This window comes from Falco naumanni, chromosome 1 (genome assembly GCF_017639655.2).
Source record: "Falco naumanni isolate bFalNau1 chromosome 1, bFalNau1.pat, whole genome shotgun sequence".
Lineage (NCBI taxonomy): Eukaryota > Metazoa > Chordata > Aves > Falconiformes > Falconidae > Falco > Falco naumanni.
The window spans coordinates 92,714,973-92,739,827 of NC_054054.1; the positions used below are offsets into that span (position 1 = coordinate 92,714,973).

The following is a 24,855-nucleotide window of genomic DNA, read 5'->3' on the forward strand; positions in this document are numbered from 1 at the left end:
CTTTGCACCACTTTTCTCACAGGCTGTGTGGTAGTTACCCCCAGGAAATCATAGTTCCTGCTTGGATCACGGATAAAGAGCTAGAGAGTGTGGCAAGCTTTCGGTCCTGGAAGCGTATCCCTGCTGTTGTGTACAGGTGAGGCTTTTACAGGTGGAACGTTTTCACCAGGCTGTGAATGCGGTGTTCTAGCAAATAAAAGCTTAAGTAAGTTGTAACTGGGAATCTTGGCTTGTAATGAAAGATGCTCAGGCTCTTCTGGGCACCAGATGCCCCCTCGCTGAGCCTGACAGACTTTAGCACAGGTGTTAAAGACATTGTAAAATAATATTTTTATAATTTATTCAAGGTAAAGAGAGGTCTGGCTTGCATCTTGCTGTATTTTTTGCTTGTTTAACATGATGTGGATGGATGCTGCCTGAAGGCCCAGGACCTGCCAGGGTAGAGTTGGAGAACCAGGCTGGGAGGATGCAACGACATCAAGCACAGTCCCCTCTGTGCTGCCTGGTGGAGGAGTAATCAAGCTGATCAACCCTGGGACTCTGTCTGGGGTGAGGTCCTGCTCTTCCACTCCAGAAGGATCCCAGAAGGAGTGTAGAGAACAGGACCTCAGAACAAAACACAAACCACCCTGAGTTTAGATATCAAACAAGGATGGCAAGGGGGCCCTTGTAGGAGAAAATGTTCAGACCTACATTTAACTGACAGCAAAGCATGACCTGTTCGGCCTGTTTGCTACCTGTATGTGTATTGGTTTATACCTATTCAAAACTCCCAAGAATGCGTGAGGCAGCATCACATACTGGCCCTTGTCAAGCCATAAATGAGGTAAGGCAGACCTACTACACATTCACTCTTCAGCGGGAGTAATGGTTTTAATTCCAAACACATATTGTAGGACCACCCAGGATTTGCATCTCCTACAAAGGATTCCTAGGGCAGTCACCTCAGTTAAGATTGATTTTCTTTTTTTTTTAATATGAAAACTAATAAATGTAAGATGAAGACATAACACAGGTGAAGAAATGGTAAGTGGTATCTCTGGCTAGGTACTCCTTTGGGTTTTTTTCTCATTCTCATCTGGCTAATAATCAGACTGCAGTATAAACAAGGACAAATACCAAAATTATTTACAGGAGATAAAACCTCAAATCAAAAAGGAATGTATGTGTTGGCTGTATCTACATATTTCAGGTAGTTTTAATCAGACAGTCTCTTCCTCAGATTGAGCCCAGAAGTTCTTCACAACAAAATTGCTTTTCTGAGATACTGGGTTTTGGCACCTTCTTTAGTAAGGAATATATTTCAGCTTCTGTCTTTTCCAGATATTCTGGAATCTGTCACTTAATACCTTGGCCACTTTCCTGGTGTAGTTATCCTCCCATAAATGTTTTAAATCTCTTTAAAAAATCAGATGACAAAGAGATTTAAAAGATGGTGAATACTGATAATTCCATTAAGTCTGCCTAGCCACCCATTCCTTCTAAACAGGAAGGAAAAGCTGTTCTCGGAGCGGCAAGCTAAATTTAGAGCACAGTAAAGTTACAAATTCACACAGCCTGGGTTGGAGGAGCAAGTGTGCAAGAGTTAAGAGTAGGCCACAAAACATTATTTACCTATCTTAAGAGTTCTTGTTCTATGAAAGCAGAACAAACAAATGAGCTTGTGGCAGCAGACCATTATCTTTACATCCTTCTATCTTTTCTTCTTTTTCTTCTGAATAATGAAGGGGTTAGTGTAGTCTCTTTCTTCGTAGTTAAGGAATTGCTCCATCCTGTTCAGCTTGGGGGGCGGGGAGGAATGCTTTCCAGCATATACTAATCTTTTTAAGACTTAAGGTGTTTTATTATGGTAGTACATAGAAGTATGTATGTTTTATATATATGTGTATGAAAGAGCATGGTGTATTTATATATGGTTTTGTGTTCAACTTTGAACACTGCATTTCAGGCCACTTTGTGCCTTTTATGCAGTCACCACAGAACTGGGGGACACCTCACTGCAAGCACACTTAACACGGGGAAGCATCCCTCCTTCTGTCAGCACTATACAGGAGAAGGAAATCCTTTCCTTTGCATTCTTGGGTGTAGCTTGCATTCTGCGGGATTTATGGGAAAGTGATTTAAATGTTCAAAAGACCTCATAGACTGAAATTCTTTAATCCCTGGCATTCCATTTTCTGCAGTTCTGATGACATTATGTATGTTAAATCACCACATAGTTTTTCATTTGTAATCTTAAAATCAGTGGGAGAAAATTTTTTCTCTTTTTTTTGTTCGGGTTTTTTTCCTTATCTTGACATAAATCAGTAGATTTTTCAAGACAACCAGTTCATCATTCTGTGCTCTAATAGAACTCACATCAGCTAGTGGTTGATGATCCGTATGATTGGAAAACCATGTATAGTTTTCTCTGTATATATGTTGCCATAAAAATATCTTTTTTCTTACTTTTGGAGGAGTAAAGGGACAAAAGTTCATTCAGCTTTTTTTCGGTTGAAGATGATTTTGGGACTATTAGTTTTATTATTGATCACATTTTTTAAATCTGCTCTTTTTGTTTTACCTCAAGGGGAGGAAGAAATAATGATTTTTTTAAAACTTGTCCAATAACTTGTCTCAGATACTGAACACTGGGACAGGGTAAGACCAGAGACACAGACACTTGGCAACAAAAAACTCATTGTCTGCTCTTGTGAAGCGTTCAAGAGCTATGACAGTATGCACAGGCTGAAAAGTGGAGCGGGCTGAATTCAGAAGCAAGCTTCAGAAATACTCAGTTGAGATTGGACTGTCAGGAGCGTTGCTTCTATTCTGTGATCAGATTTCTAGAAAAATCTCAAACCCAGCTGCTGGAAGCTTTCTGTGCTTCCAGTTTTTTTACAATCTAGGCACATATTTATGTAGATAAATCTGCCCTGTAACATGGTTTTTGTAGCTTACATATCCTGGTTCCAGAAAGTCAGTGTTAGGGAGAATAATTTTTGCATTTTGCGGAAAGGTGATAGAGAGGACTTCATACATTGTGCAAACAGTGTCCTAAACTTGTGAGAACCTACTTGGATATTAGCTGTGTTGAAGGTGTCTTTTTGTCTTGCTGACTACTGAAGGTGATTACCCATGCCAGGAGCATTTTTGCCAGCACGGGGAGCAAAGGGAAACAGAAAATTGCTATGTACCATACATGCTGAATGATATTTATGAGCTGCAGCAACTGTTTTTTTAGTTGCAAGCACTAGTAGTTAAATAATGCTTTGGGAGGAGCTATTCAAACCTCCGTTAGTCCTCCCTGTCTTTGTAATTACAAGGACCTGGTGGATTTATTGTTACTCAAAAGGCTGCTTTAACACAAGGAAGATTAAGCATGTGCAGAGGTGTACCATACGTCCTACAGTTATACAATGTTTTATAGTTATGTAATGGTGATTTAGTTTCTGTAGGGAGGCTGCATGTTGCTTTGTCTCTGGAGGGTTAGGAAGTTTGCAGTGGAGGGTTCGCTTTAATTTTTTTTTAATCTTTTTGGTTACTGAGATCTGAGTGACAGCATCTTATCCCCAGCTCTGTCTCTAGGGACCTCGAAATCACACTTAAACTATTTGCTATTTTTTGTTCCCATGGCCAGTCCAGTTGGAATGAGTGTGATTCCTCAGGCCTCCAACATTACCGTAAATAGAACTGTTTGCCGATTTCTGCTGGTACATCTGAAAATTGCGTATTTGTGCAGGCTTAGGAGTGTTAGGGCTTCACAGCTATCAATGAACTCAACTTTTGGCCTAATGATTCTTTGTTATTTGTGGTATAAATGGGAGGCAAGAACATGGAGATGAAAATATGACTGTTTATGAACCTGTGAAAATGATTCTGCAGGCGGGTGGTAATGAAGTCTGGGAGAACATATGGAAAAATAAATGAGCTTATCTGAGTGTTCAAAATAGGTTTCTTACATGTATAATGATGTTTTATTTTCTTTTGTTATTTGTGCAAGTGTAGCAGGGAACTAGGTGGCCTTTCAATGATTGGCATTTTTTTCTGAACTAATTTTATATTTGTAGAGCTGTTTCTGGAAGGCTATTCATTTCAGCAGAAATACATTTTCCTTTGCATGCAGTTGGCTGGCACCTGGTTAAAGTGCCATGGCATTCAGATTACTTTTCCTTTGGTTTAGTTAATGCAGCGTGTCAGTTGCTTCCTCTCAATGGAGGAATTTTATATGAAACAATTACAAAAGAGCTACGAAAGATACTTAACATACCATATCATGGCCTATTTTGTAATTTTAAAATTTTTGTAACAAGGAGCCTTAACCTGATATAAGTGCTGCTTTTGAATGAGTAGCACGAGGCAGCTGCTGCTGCCTGCTGCTGTGCCCTGCAGTGACACTGCCGAGGGGTGCTGCTCAGCACCTAGTGGGGCTTGACAGCTCTGACAAGTTACAAACCAGCTTGTCACACCTCCGTAAACGTTTATTAGAGTGGTGAGAGGAGAAAAAAGTTAAGGTTTGGATGGGCTTTCTTCCTGTCGGGGATTGTCCCAGTTCAGCTGTCTAAATTTGCTTAAAGATTTGGCTCAGCCTCACCATTCTGTGCCATTGCTAGAGTAGAGGGAGTTAAACAACTCTTGGTTGACATAAAGATGAGATAGCCGGTTTGTCTGCAGGAAGACTCTAAAATCCTTTGCTGCATCGTAACATATAGGAACGATAGTTGGCATGTGTCTGCTTTATAAATACAAGGTTCCGGTGGGACTCCTGGGCAAGAACAGCACTGGCTTTGCTTAAAGGGATGTATGTGTATCTGCAGGCCATTTACATAGGGGAGGACTTTGTGGACAAGTGGTAGGATATTTCAGACAGGACGTGAGGCAGGGAGTAAACAATTCTAGGTGCCACATTCCTCAGCATCATTGACTTGCCGTGTGACCTGAGACAAGTTGTGTCTTTTGCTTTGGCCACTCCACCAGCAGCTCTTCATACCAACAGTTGGGTGGCTTTTTGTGCCATGGCTGAGGTCCTCTGGGTTCGGGATACTGCTGGTGAAGGTCAAGGAGAACGTTGTTAATGCTAGGTGTAAACACTTCAGTGAGTGGGGAATGATGTTTCTGTTGGCAGCAGTGGGATATGCCAGCATAGGTGCAGTAAGTGAAATTACAGGGATAACATGTTTCAGTAATTTTTTTTTAATTAAAAAAAAAAAACAACAAACCAAGAATGTAGGGGAAGAGTTTTTAAATCTTTTTCAGAGTGTCTTCAGTGGTTTGGATAAGTTTTAATTATTTCAGATCTGTTCTTTATATGTAGTAGAAGAAGCTAGGTCCAATTTAAGGAAGTAACTAGTAACTCTTCAGCCATTTAAAAAAATGTTTGTTTGGGCTTGGCTTTTTTTTTGAGTTTTGTTTTTTTAATGTTACTCCCCAGAAGGAGATAGCTATGTTCACGTTACCTCCCTGACATTTTTTTATTGGTAGACTCATCTCTGTACTCCAGTGACCAGTCCTCTGAAGTTTTATCAGTATGCTTGCAAATTTATATAATATTTTAGAATACAAATATTCTGTTAATAAACAATATTTCAATGCCGCTTAGGTGTCAGTAGGTACTTGCTTGTGGACGTTTTATTTACCAGACTGGCATCACACTGGTGCTTACATGTAAGAGCTGCTGTTGCTCTTCATCAGCTCCTTGGTCCTCTTCTGCTAGGTGCAATGTGCATTTGAGAGGCAGCAGACTAAACACGACCCAAAGATGTCAGGAAGGGAGATAGAGAAGGCCCACACGTAGAGGAGAAGCCACTGAAAAGGGGATGACATAGCTACTCCTTCCCAACAGACACAAATACCAAACTGCAGATGTTTAACATCCTGAGATGCGAAAGGCTTTTTTCCTTTTAGCTAGTGAAACTAACTAAAATACGTTGGCTTCTAGATATGGTTCTGCAGCGTGTGTGCTGTTCCAAAATGTTCCCCAGCTTTCACTGGCCAACAGGCAACAATATTGAGCAAGAAAATGCTTTGTTTTCTCTTACTGACCTTTGCTTTGACTTTTACCTCTGTGACTGTGTGGTCACAGTCAGCATTTTGAAGGGAAGCACGTGGAATGCATTGCCAGTGAATCACAGGTTGAGGATAATTGCTGAACGATAGAGAGGTCCCTGGCAGGAATTAAACTACTGGAGTGCATCATTTAATTTTTTCATGCCCTTTGTATTTTTCATCCTGATTTTTCAAGTTATGCACTGCTGTGCTTTTTATTCATTTCTTTGTCAGGCACCAGAGCAACGGAGCAGTTATTTCCCGCTGTGGACAGCCCGAGGTCAGTTGGTGGGGCTGGAGGAATGCAGATGATGAACACCTTGTCCAGTCTGTAGCCAAAGCCTGTGCCTCAGATTCAAGGTCCAACAGTAACAAATTAATGAACGGAAATTGTTCCAGAGATTTCCCCAATGGAGGGGACCTCTCTGATGTGGAATTTGGTAAGTTTGTCACTGTCATTTTTATGTAAAGGGCATAGCTTTATATAAAAACCTAATCTCTTCTAGGTACTGTAACAGATTCAATCCTTCGTATTTAATCAGACATTCTCCAGTTTCTGCATATGCACTGTGGGACTTGAGTGCATCGTTGTTGTAAACAGTGTCAGAAGTTTCCTTTTATTTGCTCATCAGTTTCATATCCTCTTCCCCAGATTCCTCAATCTCTAATGCTTCAGGAGCAGAGAGTTTGGCCATACAGCCTCAGAAGCTTTTGATCTTAGACGCACGTTCTTATGCAGCAGCTGTGGCAAACAGAGCCAAAGGTGGAGGCTGTGAGTGCCCAGGTAAGCACTGTGTCTTCTCAGTCTTATATTAAGTTAATCAAAAGGATTTGTTCAAGTATAATTACACTGATACACTCCTGTGTACTGCATATTTAACAGACTGCGTGGAGGCAAGTACTATTCATCTGTATGAAAGTTCTGGATCATTGCAGCTATCGCTCAGCCCTTCAAAAGGACAGGTTTAGCTGTTAATTAAGTCTGTTTCTCAGAGCATAAAACCAGCTGGTAACAGTGTTCAGTAAATGCTGAACTGTGTGGAATATGCTGATTAGCTTTCCCCTGCTGAGTCAAATATGTAAACTAGAACGAGACAAAGGTGTCCAGTGTGCTAATGTCTAAAAAAATACTGAACAAACTTGTAAAAATCCACTAACTGTAGAGGATAATAGTAGTCTAGAATAGTTGTGCAGAGTACAACTTTTCAGCAGTTTTTCTAAAGCTGAAACATTTTTCAGCATTTATATGATGACCCAAAGCAACTGAAATCCTGATTAATCTTGCATTTGTAATTATCACTTTCTGTGTTCTTTGGCACTTGTAAATTGTTGGTATTATAAACAAGATATTATTTTATGGTCACTATTGGATATGAATGCAGCCTGTTAAAATTCCATGGGTGGAGAGTCTAGAAAAATATACCAGATAGAAGAACTATAGGTAAGATAATGAAAGCTGCTTTGACCGTATAGTCTTGTTTCAGTCTTTGCTGCAATAGGCTGCACTTTGATATGTAGCCACCAGTAAGAAGAGATTAATTTTACATTTAAAACCTCAAAACTACTACTCATCAGGGAGTAGAACATCAAAACAGAAAAGCAGAGTATATAGGAAGTTCAATTTTCTTCCTATATATTGGTTCTTGAATTCTTTGTAGAAAATTTCCAAACAGTTTGTCGCCTTCAATAAGTTTGACCTGCATTAAATGCTTCCTTTTTACTGATAGGTTTTCTCCAGGTATTGCCAAGTTTGTTTCATTCTCTCTGTATAAAAATATCTCATTTATGTTGTGATTTATTTTGTATATAACATATATTTAGTAAAAAGACCTCAAAAAATGCTTAAATTGTCTGATGGTGTCAGTCACTTCTGACTGGAGTTACATAGTCCGTCACTAGCAGGATGTTCTGGTTTGGGCCAGAATTTGCTGGGCTTATAACAGTTAAGAAATCAAATTATATAAAACATGCTCTTTTAAGAGACTACTGCATTTTCTTGTGTGAGCACTCAGTATCCTATATTCTGAATTCTGATTGATTTTTTTTTTTCTTGTGTAGAAAAGGTCATTTTAGCTATCATGTCAGCATTTTTGTACAGACAGAAGCATCAGGAAAGAGGAAAACTGAATCTAGGAAAGACAGTTGAATTAATATTTTTCTGCATCTTCTTAGATGCCTCCCTCTGACTAGCAGACCCTGTCCGTACAGATACAGGCCCCCTCAGTAGAGCAGAGTTGCTTGAGTACATCCCATAGCAATATCTGAAGGCAGGCTCAGTAATTCTGTCTTCTGTTTTCCTGAGCTTTGAATGTTTCTCACACGTGTGGTGCTTATTCCTCGTAATAGAAAAACTCAAAATAAAGCAGTGAATGAAGTAACCTTTCAGCGTTTTTGAATGGTTAGAGAATAGAATATATAACTTATATAAAAAGATACATCAAATTTAAGAACATCCATAAATTATCATTTAAATATTTTTAAGATTCACAGTCGTGTAGGATGTTTCTTGCTCATTAAAAACATTCTTTACCTTGGAGCACAGCAATATCACTGTTCCCATAGGTTTGTACTCTGCTTTTTGTAATGTGAAGTGAAACATTGAAAATAAATACACAAACACTTTGCTAACTCTTTCCTGTTTTGCTATGCTGTGTTGTAATGTCTGGAATACCTACCAAACTCCCAAGTACTAGTTTCTTCTTACAGAATATTCGTAAACAAATTATTTAATCTGTCCACAGCAACAGTGGTTTGTTTTTTTTGAAAAACCTTCTTTTAGAATTTAAACTTGGTGTAGTTTTGAGTTTCTTCCCTTTTTTTTCTTGATGTTTCCTTGCAGAATATTATCCAAACTGTGAAGTAGTGTTCATGGGGATGGCAAACATCCATTCTATCCGGAAGAGCTTTCAGTCGCTACGTTTGCTCTGCACGCAAATGCCAGATCCAGGAAAGTAAGTGGATGTTTGTTGGGTTTTGCCTTTGTTTACATGTTTCTGCAACTGCATTCTTTTGCTGCTGATTTGTAAACTGAAATTCAGTGTGTTTTCCCTTGGTAACTTTCCTGTGTAATAATGCTAAGCTATATTTTTTCATTTCCATGGAATTTGAGCTAAAGTTGGTCATTGTTTATTATCATTGAAGTGAACGTAGAAAATGAAATCTGAGATTATAATGTAGCCTTGAGTTTCGGTACTAGATGCTACTACTTTCTGGTGGGCTTGAAAGCCAGCATTTAAGCTTTCTTGTTATTGCCACTTCTGTAACCTTTACAGCTTGGCCCTCCTTCAGAAAATTATAGTGGTGTTCCATGTACTTCACACGTTCATAGCATCATTTCAGGAGACATGTTTTGTTGCCCTCCAATGCTATGGGATAACTAGCCTCTAATGGCCCCTCATCTCAGGGGCTTCTGAGGCCGAGTCTTCACTGAGATGCTGTAGTTGTGCCAGTCCTGTTTCCCCTACCACTTCCCTGTTTTGAATTTGCTGTTAAGTGTCTTTCATGGTTTTGAAGTAGATCCAGAATGGCCACCCTTACTAAACTGGATATGTAGGTCTTCAGAGGGCAGAGACTCTTAAGATACCTACAGCACACCTTGTAAAGCCTGGGAATAGTTGAGATTCAGGAGATTTCAAAGGCACCTCAAGTTCTGTGTTTCATCGAAGCACAGAGCTGTCAGAAGCATATGGCAGAGTCCCAAGATACGCCAGCGGTGGTGGGACTGCTGAGTATTCTGGATCCTCAGCTCAGAGGGCAGGAGACAGTAGAGGCTGCTGCAAGCAATGATTACCCAGTAGCGCTTGCATTGTCCGTTGCTGGTGATGTGTTATGCTCTTGTCTGGGAAAATGTTATTTAAGCTTTTTGCAAGTCTTATGCGTCAAAACGCATGCCAGAGACTGGCTGTTCCTTAGATGGACAGCATGGCTTTGTTTCTTACAAATCTGAGAAAGTACTAGCAAGGCATAAGAGAAACATACTGAGGAATGGCATTCACAGCTTATTAAAATAGGAGCTTTGACTTGGTAAATTCAAAGAGCCAAACCTGAAAGCATTTTAAAAGAGCAAAAACTGTCTTCCCTTGTTTTCTTCTAGTTGGTTATCAGCTCTGGAAAGTACCAAATGGCTGCAGCACTTATCTGTGCTTCTGAAATCTGCACTACTCGTAGTTCATGCCGTGGACAGAGACCAGCGACCAGTCTTGGTGCATTGCTCAGATGGCTGGGACCGAACCCCCCAGATAGTGGCGCTGGCCAAACTGCTGCTGGATCCGTATTACAGGACCACAGAGGTTAGTGCGTGAAGTAGTTAGCAAGTTTGGGTCCTTTTCTGAGGAAGTCTGCCTATAAGTTATTTCAGTTTTTTTCCCACTAGAAAAGGCACTAAAGCTACCAGGAGTTTACCAACAGTAGTCTGCAGATACAGTTACATATAGGTGTAAATATGGGCTGTAACTCAAGAGCAGATTATATTTTCCTCCTTTGCTGTAACTGCAGTCATGGTGTATGCTTCCCATATTTAACTTAGGAATATGTAGTAGAGTGCTACATGTTGCAGTTTCCATTACACCATTGCAGTTTCGCAGCCAACTATTGATACAAAGCCTTTCTATTTTCTAGATTTCCCAACTGCATATTTTTCCAGTTTCAGATTTTCGTTGTCCTCTGTCACTTAGTTATATTTCTCTTGGGTTTTCAGCCTAAATTTCTGGGCCCCCCATCACTTTTCAGCATTGTGATATGTGATGGCTGGATTCCATCTGCCAGCCCTCATGCAAGATGCCTTTGTTGTCTAGAACAGAAGCATATGTCTGAACACAGTGCTGTAAACTGCTGCTTAAAGCCTCAGACACATGAGGAGAGGACCAGAAGTTTAAGCTGTAGCAATGCCTTTTGGATGAAATTGTGGAAACTTTTCAGATGCTTTTTCATGAGTTCTAGAAGTTGGCATCCGTCAGGTCAAAACATACTGCGCTGCCCTTGGCACTGGACTTCTTCCTGGTCCCTCCTGAAAGTGCTGTCATTCCTGTTCAAAGTGCAGAGTTCTCCTGCACACACCCTTTGCCTTCCTTCTTGTCACTGCTGAAATGTTTAGGAAAATGAGTCTTCAGCATTGTCACATTTCAAGCTTTTCAGCTCTCAGCTGTTATTTTTGTTCTAGTTACAGCCATTGACTTAAGTATGTTCTACAATTTCTCCTTCCACTAAGAATCAAAACTTTCCTAACCTGTGATGGCTTTTAGGTCCTGTAAGATGAGGTGTTGCATTCAGGTGCTCTGCTAGTCACTGTTTTGAAATGTTCTTTGCCCTTTTTGTTTGCATGAGAAATCACGCAAGTCAACCTTTAATCAGCCTTGTTACTGGGCTATGTTTGGTGTACACACAGGCAAGCACTCTCTCAGAGCATGGATGTCCTGTTGTGGATTAATTGCTTTCTTTTATGGCAGACATATCCGCCCATAATTTTCAAAGGAGGGCTTTACAATTCCCTCTCCGGTCCAAATGTTGGGTTACCATGATCCGGGCGGTTTTGATTGAGATGAAGTTCCTGTTTGCCCCTGCCTGGCCAAGATAGGTCTCATATCGGCATCTTGCTTGCAAGTTGCTGAGGACCTAACCTGCCTTATTCCCTTTCCTGTTTCATGTAGGTTTGGAAATTTATGTGTCCGAATTTCATTGTGCAGCATTTTAGAACACAGAGGCATTTGGTAAAGCAGTAAAGATAAGTAATGACGCCAGCACTGAAGGGAAATAGGAATGAGTGAGGAGACAGTAATAAAGTGGTTCCCATGAGTCTCAAACCACCTTAGAAAACTGAACCAAAACTAAAATAGGAACTTTTCATCTGTACTTTCATTTCTGCAGGGTTTCCAGGTGCTAGTGGAGACGGAGTGGCTGGATTTTGGCCACAAGTTTGCAGATCGCTGTGGCCATGGTGAGAATTCGGATGACCTAAATGAGCGCTGCCCAGTGTTTTTACAGTGGCTGGACTGCGTCCATCAGCTCCAGAGGCAGTTCCCTTGCTCTTTCGAGTTTAACGAAGCATTCCTTGTGAGTTGTGGCTTGAGAGATTGCTGTTTTATAGACTACTTCTAAACCAGTACCGAGTACTAACATACTATAGAGCCTCAAGGGGTTTCTGATTTTCCCATCTGTCTCTGATATGCTGCAGCCTGATAAAGGTAACGGGAAAACTGCCCAGATACAGTAGACAAAAGTACTTGTATACTTAGACTTTAAAGAAATAAATAAATGATTCAGACTTAATAGTCTCACCTAAGAGGTGCTGAAGTAACTCCAGTATAATTCGTCCACACAGCATGAGAAAAAACATAGTTACGGGCAATATAAACTTCCCCTACTTTGATCTTGTTTTGACATGGAAGACTCCTCCTAAAAACAACCTGCCCCTTTAGCTTTCCATGCATTTTTTCTGTTTCTTTGCTGAAAATATGTAGGATATATGAGCCGTGTTTATTTTCATTTGAAGAGGACAGCTGTCCTATTAGAAATTTGTGTAGGATGCTCAAAATCAGTTCTCAAGGCCAGAAGGCAGGTCTCTGGGAAAGTGGCAGTCACTGGCTGCAGGACTAGTAATCTGCAGAATAAAAGATTTTATGAAGTTTCTGATCCACTAAGAGATTTAAAGCACATTCTTCTGATTGTGTTTGACTTGAATTAACACTTGCCAGCTCAGCCATGTAACCGATTAAATGTATGGTCCTAGCTTAGCTCAGTTGTGAAATGAGATACATAAAGTTATAACTGGCTTCACAGCACGCTCCTAACCTACCAGAGCCGTGTCTGAACGTACCTTTAGTATTCTGGCCTTTTTAGAGTAAATCCCCTAGTTTATTAGAGTATTGAAGTACTTTTTATTTATTCACTTGAACATCTGAATAATCCCGTGGAAGTGAGTTACATGCTTTAAGTTCATACTAAACTATTTTGTTAGACTGGGACCAAAGCATGGAGTGAATAATGATCAGAGTTTCTGTGCTGCATTAATGTTTTGGAACAGAGGAATCGTGATTTTCCTCTTTGCCTGTCCTACAGGGCTGTGAGTTTGAGTCAGCAAGACTTTTATGCTTGATTATGAACAAATATTTTGTCTTTATAATTACAGGTTTTTCCTGAATTTTTTTAGTTATGATTTTAAAAGATTCCGTTATACTTGAATTCTTGTGCAGTTAGTTTATAAGGAGGTATGCAAAAAATGCAGTTAGTTTACAAGGAGGTATGCAAAAAATGCCAGGTGGATTTGTATATCAGCCTTTAGGAAGAGGGTGTATTGCCCTGTGAAGGAAGGATTTATTGCTTCTTAAGCCTGAATGTTGGGTCTCACATTAAGCTGATGTCTTCTGTCATATGACAATACTTGTATCGGTCTCTGCAGGTGAAATTGGTGCAGCACACCTACTCTTGCCTCTTTGGTACATTCCTGTGCAACAATGCGAAAGAGAGAGGAGAAAAACACACTCAGGAACGGACCTGTTCTGTCTGGTCTTTGCTGCGGGCAGCAAACAAAGCCTTCAAAAACCTGCTCTACTCCTCCCAGTCGGAATCTGTATGTATCCTGCGTTCCCCACCGCATGGGGCGAGTCCCTTTAGGGGCTCCCAGGTACAATGTTCTCCAAAGTGTGTACCTTTAGAAAATACCCAGGCTTGTAGTGGTGGGACATCGTAACGGCTTAGCTGTCATCATGAATACAGCCCAGGCATTTCCAGAAAAGTGTTCTCAGCTCACCTCATCAGTGTTTACTTTTGAACACTCTGATGCTTTAAGCCTTGCATTAAGTTTGTTGGTATTTGAGGAATGTCAAATGCAACCTCAGAAATTCCTCTATGCTGGAAATGCATTTTCTGTAACTAAATATTTTGCTTTATTTTTTTGTAACAAAAAACATTTCAGTGTTTGACAAATAGACTTTTCTAGAGAACTAAGCTATGTCAGTGGAGTGTCATAAAACTGCATACAAACCTAGACACTGTGTCTATATTAATCTTAAATCTGAACAGAACTCAAGTTATGTAGCATATCTTTATTTCTCTTAATACTTTTCATGTTTTCAGTTTGACTCTTCCATAATAATAGCTCACTGAAGCTTCTGGGAAGGGACTTACAGTTACTTTTTTGTGTATTTGATAACAGGTCATGTGAGGCATTGAGGGATGCAGATGGTGGGCAAGTGAGCAGTCAGTCATCAGATGTCACCATGATTAGGGCAGCAATGGCTTTTATAAATATTTAAATGCCTTTGTTTATAAAAGTATCAGATAGCATAAATCGAACTGTAAAGATTCTGCAATGTTTTTGCAATTGATAGATGTGGCTCTTAATTGTTCCTTAGAGTAAAACCAAAACCTGGCTTAGTAGGGAAGAGTTTATGTCTATAGTTGATATAAAAAGATTAATTGTATATTCACATCAGCCTTCTGTGGCTGTCTGTCTCCCCTGGACACCGGACGTGCAGTCTGTGTGCAGGTCCCATTTGTCATTGCGACAGGCAACGTCAGAGAGAGCCCTTCAAGACTTTGCAACCTGACATTGTCATCATGAGTGGATGTGATAGCTGAAGGCATGAGGCACTGCAGATAAATACAGCTTGGGAGGACTTCTAAAGCTATGGATGCATCTAGGTTTTCACTGAAAATACCAGCAGGTTTGCCCAGGAACAGCATAGAGAGCACTCTTAAAGCGGGCTGTGTGGACAGGTAGTGGCTCTGTCCTTGAGCTGCCCTCACATGCTATATCCTGCAGTATAGATGCAGTCTCAGTGCCTTGGCCTCTGTTCTCAGTAAATACTACGCTATACTGTACTAAGCTAATGAGGATAATTTGTCTGTAGTTTGGCAATTTCCTGTCTTGTATTCTTATTTTTGTGGTTTTACTTCAGTCTTTAAAAGGTGCCTCTCTGATGTAGCCACATCTGTTATAAGACCGTAGCTGTTTAAGAGCAGCATCTGCCAAACCAAGCCACCCCAGAGCCCTCCCCCGGCTCAGTGGCAGGGAAACCTGACTGTTTGTCTGCCACTGCCTGCTTTTCCACAGGGAATTTGCCTGGGAAAAGAGTGGAATTGATAATGACCCAAGTTTTTTTTAAACTGAACCAGAAAGCATATTCCACAGTCAGGGAATCCCTTTTTAAGAGCAGGCTGCTTCTTCAGAAAAGTATTTCTGCATGTACTTAATTTTTAACATAAAAGTGCTTCCATTAAAGATAGGGTTAGATTTGATGAACTGGAGCCTGCAGAAGGAGGTTCTTAGTTCTGCTGTCATATGACATGGTGTATCACAAAGTACGAGGAAATCTCTGCGCTAACAATGGGCCACTGAATTCTTCAGCAGTTTAAATTGCGCAGAAGCATTATTAAGGTGTAGATTCACTCAGAGCACGTTGCAGTAATTCATTCGTGAGAAGCTGAAAGCCGGCATTGTTATGCCTCTGTCTCTGAAAGAGAAGTTAATTATATATCCTAGTGTAGCTGATTAAAAATGCCATAGCTGCTCACTGGCCTTCAGAGTTATCTAGAGATCTAGCAAAGCCTCCCGGCTGCAGACCGGAATAGTAAACTACCAGAGTCAGATCTGCACACTTCTCTGCATTCTGGGAGCGAGCAGTTTACCACTTCTGAACATTGTGTGCTCTCCCCTCTCAGGTGCTGTATCCAGTGTGCCATGTGCGTAATCTAATGCTCTGGAGTGCTGTTTACCTGCCGTGCTCTTCCCCCTCGACACCCGCTGACGACACCTGTGCCCCATACCCTGTTCCAGGCTCTAGCCCTGAAGATCAGCCTCTGGGCAGGTGAGCCTAGAGCCCAGAAATCCCGTCCTGTAAAGTAAGATCAACAGAGAATATTGTGGGATATAAAGAGGAGAATACTTGTGGTGGGAGGGAAGTATTTTTCACAGGCTTGTTTGTGGGACTGTTTGACTGACCTACCGAAAAGCAGTTTGTCATTCTTTCAGTTTTGAAAGGTGTTATGTTTCAGAGGTGATAGCATAACAGAAGATTATCAAATAGAATTAAGCTCTGGGTATTGCATAGCCTTTCAGGATTCCTTATACCCTTGTGGAATATAAGGTTTCATTTGATTGTCTTGAATTTGAGTGCTTTTTCTGTGTTGCATAACTATTTCTTTGCTTTTTTTGTACGATGATTCTGAGCAGATGTTAATTAGGAGGTGTGACCAGACTGTAAGCATTTGTGCTTTGTGGTAAAGGGATTATTCTGGGAATGTCTGAAGTCTGATGGAACATATTTTCCTGATGGCAAACAAAGAAAGTACTGAAGCAGCTCTGCACTACAGATGGTCAAAATGTGCTCCTAGATAATACTTCACAGAAGTCCATTAGTTAGCAGATTGTTACTGTCCTAATTGTGGGGGGAGTTTTTAAACTGTAGCGGCTAAATGTTTTTTAAAAATCCCCAACTTTGGATTCTGATTATTTGTGCCTTTGTAGGTTACCAAAGACAAGATCGTTTGACAATCTGACAACAGCCTGTGATAGCAGTGTGCCTACAACCAATCGACGGAGTAGTGACCCCAGCCTCAATGAAAAGTGGCAAGAGCACCGTCGGTCTCTGGAGCTGAGCAGCCTCGGTAACCCTGGGGATGATCCGTTTGACGGAGACAGCCTGAGTAAGCAAGGCAGGGCTCCGGTTGGAGCAGAACTCTCTGTTGCAGCTGGTGTGGCAGAGGGACAGATGGAGAACATTTTGCAAGAGGCCACTAAAGACGATGTTGGTCTGGAGGAGCACTTAAAGGGTAGCCTAGAGACAGTAGGTAAAGGGGATGAGGTTGCCCTGGGTAAGGAGAAGAGAACTGAAAGTGTACATGGGTATGTCAGTGACCTCTCTGAAAAGGCTGAGGCGGATAAAGGTATTGTAATGAACAATCCAGCATCCAATCCACATCCAGTTTCACAAGGTGCTTCTGAGCTTAAAGGACAACAGGACGAGCGTACTGATTTCAGTAACACCATCCAGAAGTTACCTCAGGTGAAAGGACTACAGACTGTTCCTTTGGAGGGCTTTGTAAATAGAGATGCTCACAAGAATGCGGAGGAAGAAGGTGTTAGCAAACTCGAAGGAGAAGCAGAGAGCCTGTACAACACAGCACAGGCCAGCCTTGCGTTACCTCTTACAATCACTCACGAGGCGAGAACATCCAACATTGAAAGTTCGACGGAAACCTTAACAGAGAATGAAGCAAAGCAAGAGCTCGTTCCTAAGGGCCCTTGCCACAGACCTTACCTGATCAACAACAGTGCTGACGAACTTTCTCGAACTATTGAAAATAGGCCAGAGGGGGAGAGCATGCTAGAACTTCAAAAACTGGGAACAAAAGTACATAGGACTTCTGGTAGCAGCAACACACACATCCCGATGCCTTCCCCTTGTGCCTTGCCTTTAGCCGAACTTAAAGACGAGATTGTGTGTAACGGAGAGCTGGAGCCTGAGAACAAGATGACAGAGAAGCCTGCGGGGTTTGGTATCACCCAGAAATACCATGCGACAAACGGACACTGTGTGAATGGAGAGGACGGTCACATCAAAGCCTCTCTGAGCCGGCAGGTCTCCACCGCGAGCTGTAGTTCTGCACAGTTTCACTTGAGGAGCTTGCACCAGAAATGGATGTTTAGTCATCTTGGTAAGCAGCAGGCAGCCAGCAGCCCAGACCAGCCTGCCAGAAGCCACCTGGATGACGATGGGATGCCTGTCTACACTGATGTCATCCAGCAGCGCCTGCGCCAGATAGAAACTGGCCATCAGCAAGAAGTGGAGACCTTGAAGAAGCAAGTGCAAGAGTTGAAGAGCCGGTTGGAGAGCCAGTTCCTGAATAGCTCCTTACGCCTCAATGGTGATTATGGCGACGAAGTGGTAAGTGAAATGGTAATTGGGCCACTGCTGGCAACAGTGGGCTGGTTAGTCATGTTCTGGATCTCACCATATTGTCAACTCTTGGTTCATCGGTGAGGCAGTGATTTTTTTTTTCGCCTTGCAGGCTTTTATGGAACTCTTAAGGTCATTCTGAAGAGGGAAAACAACTGATTGAGTACATGGCAAAAGGCAGTTAACGTTGACTAATTTTCACTGTATCCCTGTTTGACTATACATGTACCAAAGTTTTATTTCAAGATGGGTGTTTGGCAGCATACTCACACATACCTGCACATACTTAAACATCTTGTTTAAAAAAAAAAAAAAAAGGCAATTTTGTATACGAAAACAAGAGTAAAACAGGCAAAGATACTTTTCTGAGAATATGAATGGGTCATTTATGGGGACAGTAGCGTAGGACTGATCTCTTGGTGCTTTGTATGCTGAGGGTAAGGTGCAGCAGTGGCTGCTCTGTTAGTGCAAAACCATGAAGCTCAAGCCATGCCCTTTTCAGATGGCTGGCCTACTCAAGGCTCATTAACTGGAATAAATTAAGAGGTTTTGTGATAGCCTTATGTCAATGAGGGTTTTTTCTCAACAAATGAAGAAATTTAGGGGAGCTTTTAAACTCTTTGCACTTTTACTTGGAAGTGTTTAAGGTCATTAGAGACTTAAGTCTAAGGCGTGATTCAAATACAGTACGCTAATTTCTGCTGCAGTGAAATTATCTATGTAGTTGCGGTTGCAAAAGAAATTTTAAAATCAGGAAAGAATACATGTCATTCCAAGTTCAAGATCTCAATAGCTAGCAGATTTTCTATGTGACTCTGTATGTCTTGCGTGGATTTGTAAGTTGCTTCTCCCCTACCTGTTTTTTTTACCTAATTTCTCCTCCTCTTTTGTCTAATAATTAATAATAAAAAGTCAAAAGATACACAGTCGGGCCTTATACTGTTGCTTGAATGTAGCACTAATTTGGAGAATGAGCAGGAGCCCAGTTCTGTAGAGACCTTCGAGCAGGATTGCTGCAAAACTGGGTTTTTCAATGGCCCAGTATTATTAGCGAAGTACAATAAATGATGAGGGGAGAGCTATGTGGGGAAGCAGGCAGGCACAGGAGGAGAAAAGCGACATGAGAAGGAAGGTGAGGAGACTTAGAATCTCTGAAACAGAGTTTGCATCATCCTGTGGGTTTGAATGTTGGGCAGAGCATTCCTGAGGTTGACATAACACTCATCAGAATTTTCCTTTTCCTACGTGCACATGATAACGTGTTTTATATGCCTGCGAAATTGAAAAAAAAAAAATGTACAGGAGGTTTTCAACTTTGGTTTGTTTAATTTAATGTTGGTTAGAAGTGGCAGAGGTGCTGGATAGTCCCAGGTACATTTGTTGTGAAAAATACTCAGAGCCTTCTTGGCTATTCACATTGGAGATAACAGCACGAAGTGCCCCTTTTGGGCATCCGTTTCAGCTCAGTGTCATTTCAATTGGGTCACGGGCAAAACCTTGGATTCCTTGGAGCAATTTGGTGCGTTGGCTTAATTGATTATACTCCCATTCTTTTAAGGGCCTTCACAAACTGCAGTGCAGGGCTGGATGCGAGAGCGTGCTGGCCTCTAGAAAATTCACCATTTTCAAGAATCTGTTCTCTACCTTCTGTTTGTGCCTCAGCTTGGAAGTAACAGGTTTTCTTGCAGAGCTCCAGAGATGCCCATTCCTCGGGCACAAAAAGACATTAACCCAAGATTTCTTGTTATTTTTAATGTATTTAAAAGGCTGGCTGAGTTTTAAATCTGTTAAAATACAACCCTACCTGGATAGACTATATTAAGGAAGTATTATTCCCAAAAAAACTATATATGGAATATATATGGCTCAGATTCTGAGTTTCGCCATGTGTGATTTGGCTTGTATTTTCCAGAATTTTTGCCAACAAAAGGATATATGTGTTACTAGTAGTAGTTTTGAAAATGAAACAATCTTGGAAAGGAAATGTGACTGTGAAATTGGAGCCGCAGGTAGTAGCTTTTTTTGTTTGATCACCCAAAGTGTTGCCAGAACTTTGTGCGAACACAGCAGAAAACAGATTTTTAAATCCATTCTACCTCAGATCATCCTATCATCAGAGGGTCAAAAACTGACCTGTTGGAGTTTTTTTGCATGGGTTTTTTGTTGTTGTTGATTGGGTTTTTTTGCAGTTCACCACTGCACAAACTGCTTCAACATGTGGCATTTATAGTCCCATTCAAAGAGGTGTTCTTGCCTTTGCTGCCATGTGTGCAGTGTAGGTAGGTGACCAGCTAAGACATTCGCCCTTCCAGTGCAAACATAGCCTGCTCTTTCTTAGCAGGAGGTACCCTTTCCACTCCTCCCCACGACTATCCAGATTTTATTTGTATGGAAGTAGGAATATGGGAAGGTTCTGTTCAGCTGTGTTTGTTTGCCAACAGACTTCTATACCCGACTCGGAAAGCAATCTGGATCAGAACTGCTTGTCTCGCTGCAGCACAGAGATTTTCTCTGAAGCCAGCTGGGAACAGGTGGATAAACAGGACACAGAGGTACAGACTAAATCCCTGTAAATCGCTCATTCTTCTGGTAGGATGGGATATTCATAATTGAAATTATCTGACAGCCTTTGGTCATGTGCCACTTCTTGTGAACTCTTCCTTGCATTTCACTTGCGTCTCATACTTTAAATATCAGTACCTGTGCCTATGAGCCCTCTGCTTGTCTGTGTATGAACTCCTTGAGGAGCTGTGGAAGGGGTGGTTAGCTAAAGGAGCCTTAGGTGGACACATGCTTGGTGAATATTCTTGGCGTGGATAGTTCTAAAGCACAGAAAAAAAACCCAGGGAACTGGACTTGATGACGTAGGTTGAGGGGAATTTAGTTTATGTGTTCTCAGAGGGGAGGTTTCTGTCGTCTTGTCTTCAATAGTTGTGAACACTGCATTTGTGCTCTTAAAATAGAACAAGCACTTCCCTCGTGGTGCTTTGCTTTGGATTTGTGAGTGCAAATGAGGTGGGTTTGTTTCTAATTGCCCTCTCCTTGACAAATTTGGCTTTTATTTCTCCCAGGTGACACGATGGCTTCCAGACCACCTCGCTGCACACTGCTACGGCTGCGACAGTACGTTCTGGCTGGCCAGTAGGAAGCACCACTGCAGGTAACCTGGACATCGACAGAGGAAGGGAGGGAGGAAGGCACGCTCGTGGCTTGAATTGTTCCCTCTCCTGTTAAACCAGGAAAGAGTTTTCTTCTGACACAGTTCCTTTCTCAAGGATGGATGTCAGACTAAGTGTTTTAGAGTAGGACTGCTCACGCTTCTGAAGGAACAGAGCGCTTTGGAAGAACAGAACAGTTTCTCCTGTTCGGTTCCAGTTCATGCAGAGTATATATTTAAAAAGCCCAATTTGGTATCTGCTCAACCCCAGTCTAAACAGATCCTGCCCTGTTTCCTCAGAGTGGATTTGGAGGCAGCTGGCTGTTTAGCTTTTTAAGAGGGTGTAAATAATAAAAAATACTGGTTTCTCATCTTAGCATTCAGTAATCCAAAACTGCAAATACATGAATAGCATCTTCTTCCCATTACTGGTTGTAAATCTGCTGCTTTCCTTCTCTAACCATTCTCATGTTTTCATTGAATTGCTCTTGGAAAAGAACCTAAAAGGACACCTATATAAAATAAAAGTTTTCTGGATTATTCTTTGCTGAACTATTGCCAGCAGAGGCTACAGCAGATAATGCAGGCAGCAGGGGCTTAATGAAGAACAGGTGGCAGAGGCCTTTTGGTTAGATCATACCCGAGTTAAAGGCAGAAAATCTCAGATTTCTAAGTTCTATTTCAAATAAACTCCTATTCCTAATTTCTGGACATGAGAAAACTATTACAAGAACTGTCATTTAAATGGCAGTTATCACATTTTGATGCTTCGTTGCTTTTTGAAGTTGTAGACAATTATAAACGTCTATTCTTGGTTTGTGTCCGTTTTATGTTTTGCGCCATTTAGCATCTTGTAAAGATAAACAGACCCGGGGAAGAATGAAGTTGAATGGCTTTGATTATTTTTTTTTCATGTGCGCTGTGTTTGTGCATGTGTTAAGGCTCCAGATGATAAATATAAAGCATACAGTTGTACACATCTGAAGGGTTTTCTAAGAATTAAAGTTGTGTTCTCCTTTGTCCTCCCAGTGGTGCCTGTTGTGAAGTGTGCCTGTCCAGCCCTGCCTCTCTAGGCTGACTGACATTTGGCATCTACATTTCAGTTTCCTAGATCTGGGCTCTGGAAAAGTCCTAGCACATGAGTGCCTGCAGGACACCCCCAACACCATGAGGAGTTAAAATTGACTCAGGGTTTCAAGTCTGGTTGCAAATTTCTCTTTAGTGTCTTTGTTTCTTTAGCTTTCAGATGTCTAACCTGGGTTGACCAGGCCATCCACGTGAGCTTCGGTTTATGGTAGAGACCGATAGGGAATGGCAACCAGCAAGAACATCAACTATTTTTTTAGTATATATTTTCAAAAAACGCCACTGGTCACTGGCAGTCTGCTCAAGATCCTACCTGAGAGTGAAAATGAGTCGAAACCCATATGGTGTAAAGCCTTGAGCAGGATCAAAATATCCAGCTTCCTTCATTGCCACTATTTTCTTCTTTTGCTTGTTCCCCTCTGAGCTCTTTTTCCCCTCCTTGCAGGGACATTGAACGTGTTGATCAAATCTGGTGAGCATTTACAACAGCCTCTGTCTGTTGTCTGTCTGCGTTTTCTTGGTAACTTCTCCAAACTAACTCGGTCTGTTCCCCCTCTTTGTTTTTCACTTGCCTAGAAATCACTAGAGAGTTGTGGGTGGCTAGCACAATCTGCTGGGTGTTTCGATCCGTATAAACAGGCCTGTCTTCTCACAGAAAAGCATTTAGGACTTGGCTTTTAGTAGCTTAAACTGGGGTGTGGATCAGACTAATACTCACCATCAGTAGATCGTGTGTTTGAGTAACAGAGAATGCATCACTTCTAACTACGAAAAGACTGTCCTTCAAGTTTAGCTATTATGCGTTTATTTTTGATTCTTTGCCTTATTTTTGGGAGAGCTCCACGTGCTATCAAACAATTCTAATATTGCTATGCAGTGTGTTGACAAAAAAACTGCCACTTATTTTAGAAGGACTGAAAATACCGCTAGCAGTAGCAGGTAATGCAAAGCTGGTAGAGGGTTGGTATCACATAAAAATGAATAAACGACTGTGACTTAGAAGAGGAGGTGTTGGTAGCATGATTTTAAGTCCTCCTTCCTCAAATGAGCAAAATCATCTTTTGTTAACATCTCTTTTTAATCTTTCAAGCAAAGCAGAGGACCACCAGGATAGAAAGAATGAGTTGTTCAGAGCTTTCCAAAGCTTGAGGGAAAAGAGTTACAGAACACTATTATCTATCACAGAAGGAAAAAACAAAAAAACCCAAGCATATGCTAGGAAGCTGGTGAGCTACAACAGGCAGATATTTGTTTTAATCCCTCTGGTTCTTTTTTGACCTCATCCATCAACAGCGAGCTTCTGCTGGATAATTGTTCTTTGAGCAGCAGGGTTGTGGGTTGTCGGAACGGCTTTTCTGCAGGATGTTTCTGTATAACACCTCACAGGACTGTTTTCACTCCTGCTGGGTTTTCTGGTAGTAATTTCTAACAGCGTCCTTAAGAAGACTCCCAAACCACTGCAGAAAGGCTAGCCTTTGTCAGCCTGCTCGTGCTAGGGTTACGGCTGTGAGACCAGGAGCCGCTGTGCGGAGCTGAGAAAATTAGCCCATTGAAGTGAGAAATGGGATTTCTCTGCTGACTCCTTCCCTGTCAGTGACCAGCATCTGGAAATCTTATCTCTTGGCAATGAAGAATTAATCAAAGCTGCTGGGTGTAGGCAGGATTCTCTGTCAGTCTCTTGGCAGGAGCGAATCTGTTCTAGCGCAGCACAATAACGGCGGAAAATCCTGATGCCAAAGAGTTAATGAAAAGGGCGTCAGGCATGGAGGTAAACTTGCAAAATTCGGGTCCCTGGAGTGCTGTTCTGAACTCCTTGTAAGAACTGATGAGTTTGGAGGACAGGGCACACCAGGCTAGCTTGAGCAGCAGCAGGTTTTGAGGGGGGCTGCAAGAAGATAAGGTAATTATTTTCAAGATTTAAATTTTGTCCCTGCCTCCTGTGAGGTGCATGCGCCAGCGTGCCTCCACCAGCTGACATCTGACAGGAATGTGTATGAGACTGCTCACCCTGCTGCAGCGTCGCTGTCATTTCTGAGCATGAAATACCTGGCTGCCCGTCTCGTGGCTTTGCATGATCCTTGTTGACTCAGTTTACTTTATGCGGAAGCGTGGGACCGCTGCAAAAGGGACGGTGCTGCTGGGGCTACGGGAGGATTCAATCAACCAAAACTGGGTTTGATTATTTTTTTTTTTTTCATCTGTCCTATGCTTAAACCCTCCAGCTGCGCACTTGAAAGAAACAGAAGAAACTGTCTCTGTGCTGGTACTTAGCAGCACATGCTTTTGGAAGAGTAAAGGAGCAGAGACTCCTACCTCCTCCCAGGACTGCAGTATCTGGTCTGTCTCGAACACAGAGCTGGATCAGTAATGTGAGCAGGGGGCAGAACACCACGCTCCCCACAGCCTCACGGAGGAAGGCCCCTTGCTTGCTCCGTTTTAGCCCCTCTCTTAGCCGTGTCCCCCGGGGTAGCAGTGACAGTGATGAGCAGCACCGTGCCTGAACTCTGCAGGGCATGGGGGAGAGCTTACCCCTGTTCCCTGGAGGGGTAAGTTCCCTGCAGTTTGACACGAGACAGTGTTGTACAGAAGAGCTGTTGCTGCAGGGACGTTTAATGAGCTGTAGTTCTGTACTGTAGTTTGCTTTATGCTCCTTCCCGGTGTCCCTTCCCTAGAGCTCCACTTCAGCTTTAGGAG

At 41.8% G+C, this 24,855-nt stretch overlaps 1 protein-coding gene across 12 annotated transcripts in view; it reads left to right on the top strand.

Moving 5' to 3' along the window:
- MTMR3 (myotubularin related protein 3) overlaps positions 1-24,855 on the top strand; it is an 85,930-nt gene that overhangs the window by 55,217 nt on the left and 5,858 nt on the right. For 9 of the 12 annotated variants that reach the window (XM_040606914.1, XM_040606881.1, XM_040606923.1 and 6 more), the window contains 12 exons: positions 23-136; positions 6,259-6,464; positions 6,677-6,808; positions 8,864-8,975; positions 10,118-10,313; positions 11,887-12,072; positions 13,418-13,588; positions 15,682-15,827; positions 16,487-17,906; positions 20,360-20,470; positions 20,990-21,078; positions 22,607-22,633. In XM_040606914.1, coding sequence (XP_040462848.1) covers positions 23-136; positions 6,259-6,464; positions 6,677-6,808; positions 8,864-8,975; positions 10,118-10,313; positions 11,887-12,072; positions 13,418-13,588; positions 15,682-15,827; positions 16,487-17,906; positions 20,360-20,470; positions 20,990-21,078; positions 22,607-22,633 — 2,910 coding nt within the window. The remainder of the gene's footprint in view (positions 1-22; positions 137-6,258; positions 6,465-6,676; positions 6,809-8,863; positions 8,976-10,117; positions 10,314-11,886; positions 12,073-13,417; positions 13,589-15,681; positions 15,828-16,486; positions 17,907-20,359; positions 20,471-20,989; positions 21,079-22,606; positions 22,634-24,855) is intronic. The other 3 variants (XM_040606855.1, XM_040606873.1, XM_040606931.1) reach the window with 3 other exon arrangements.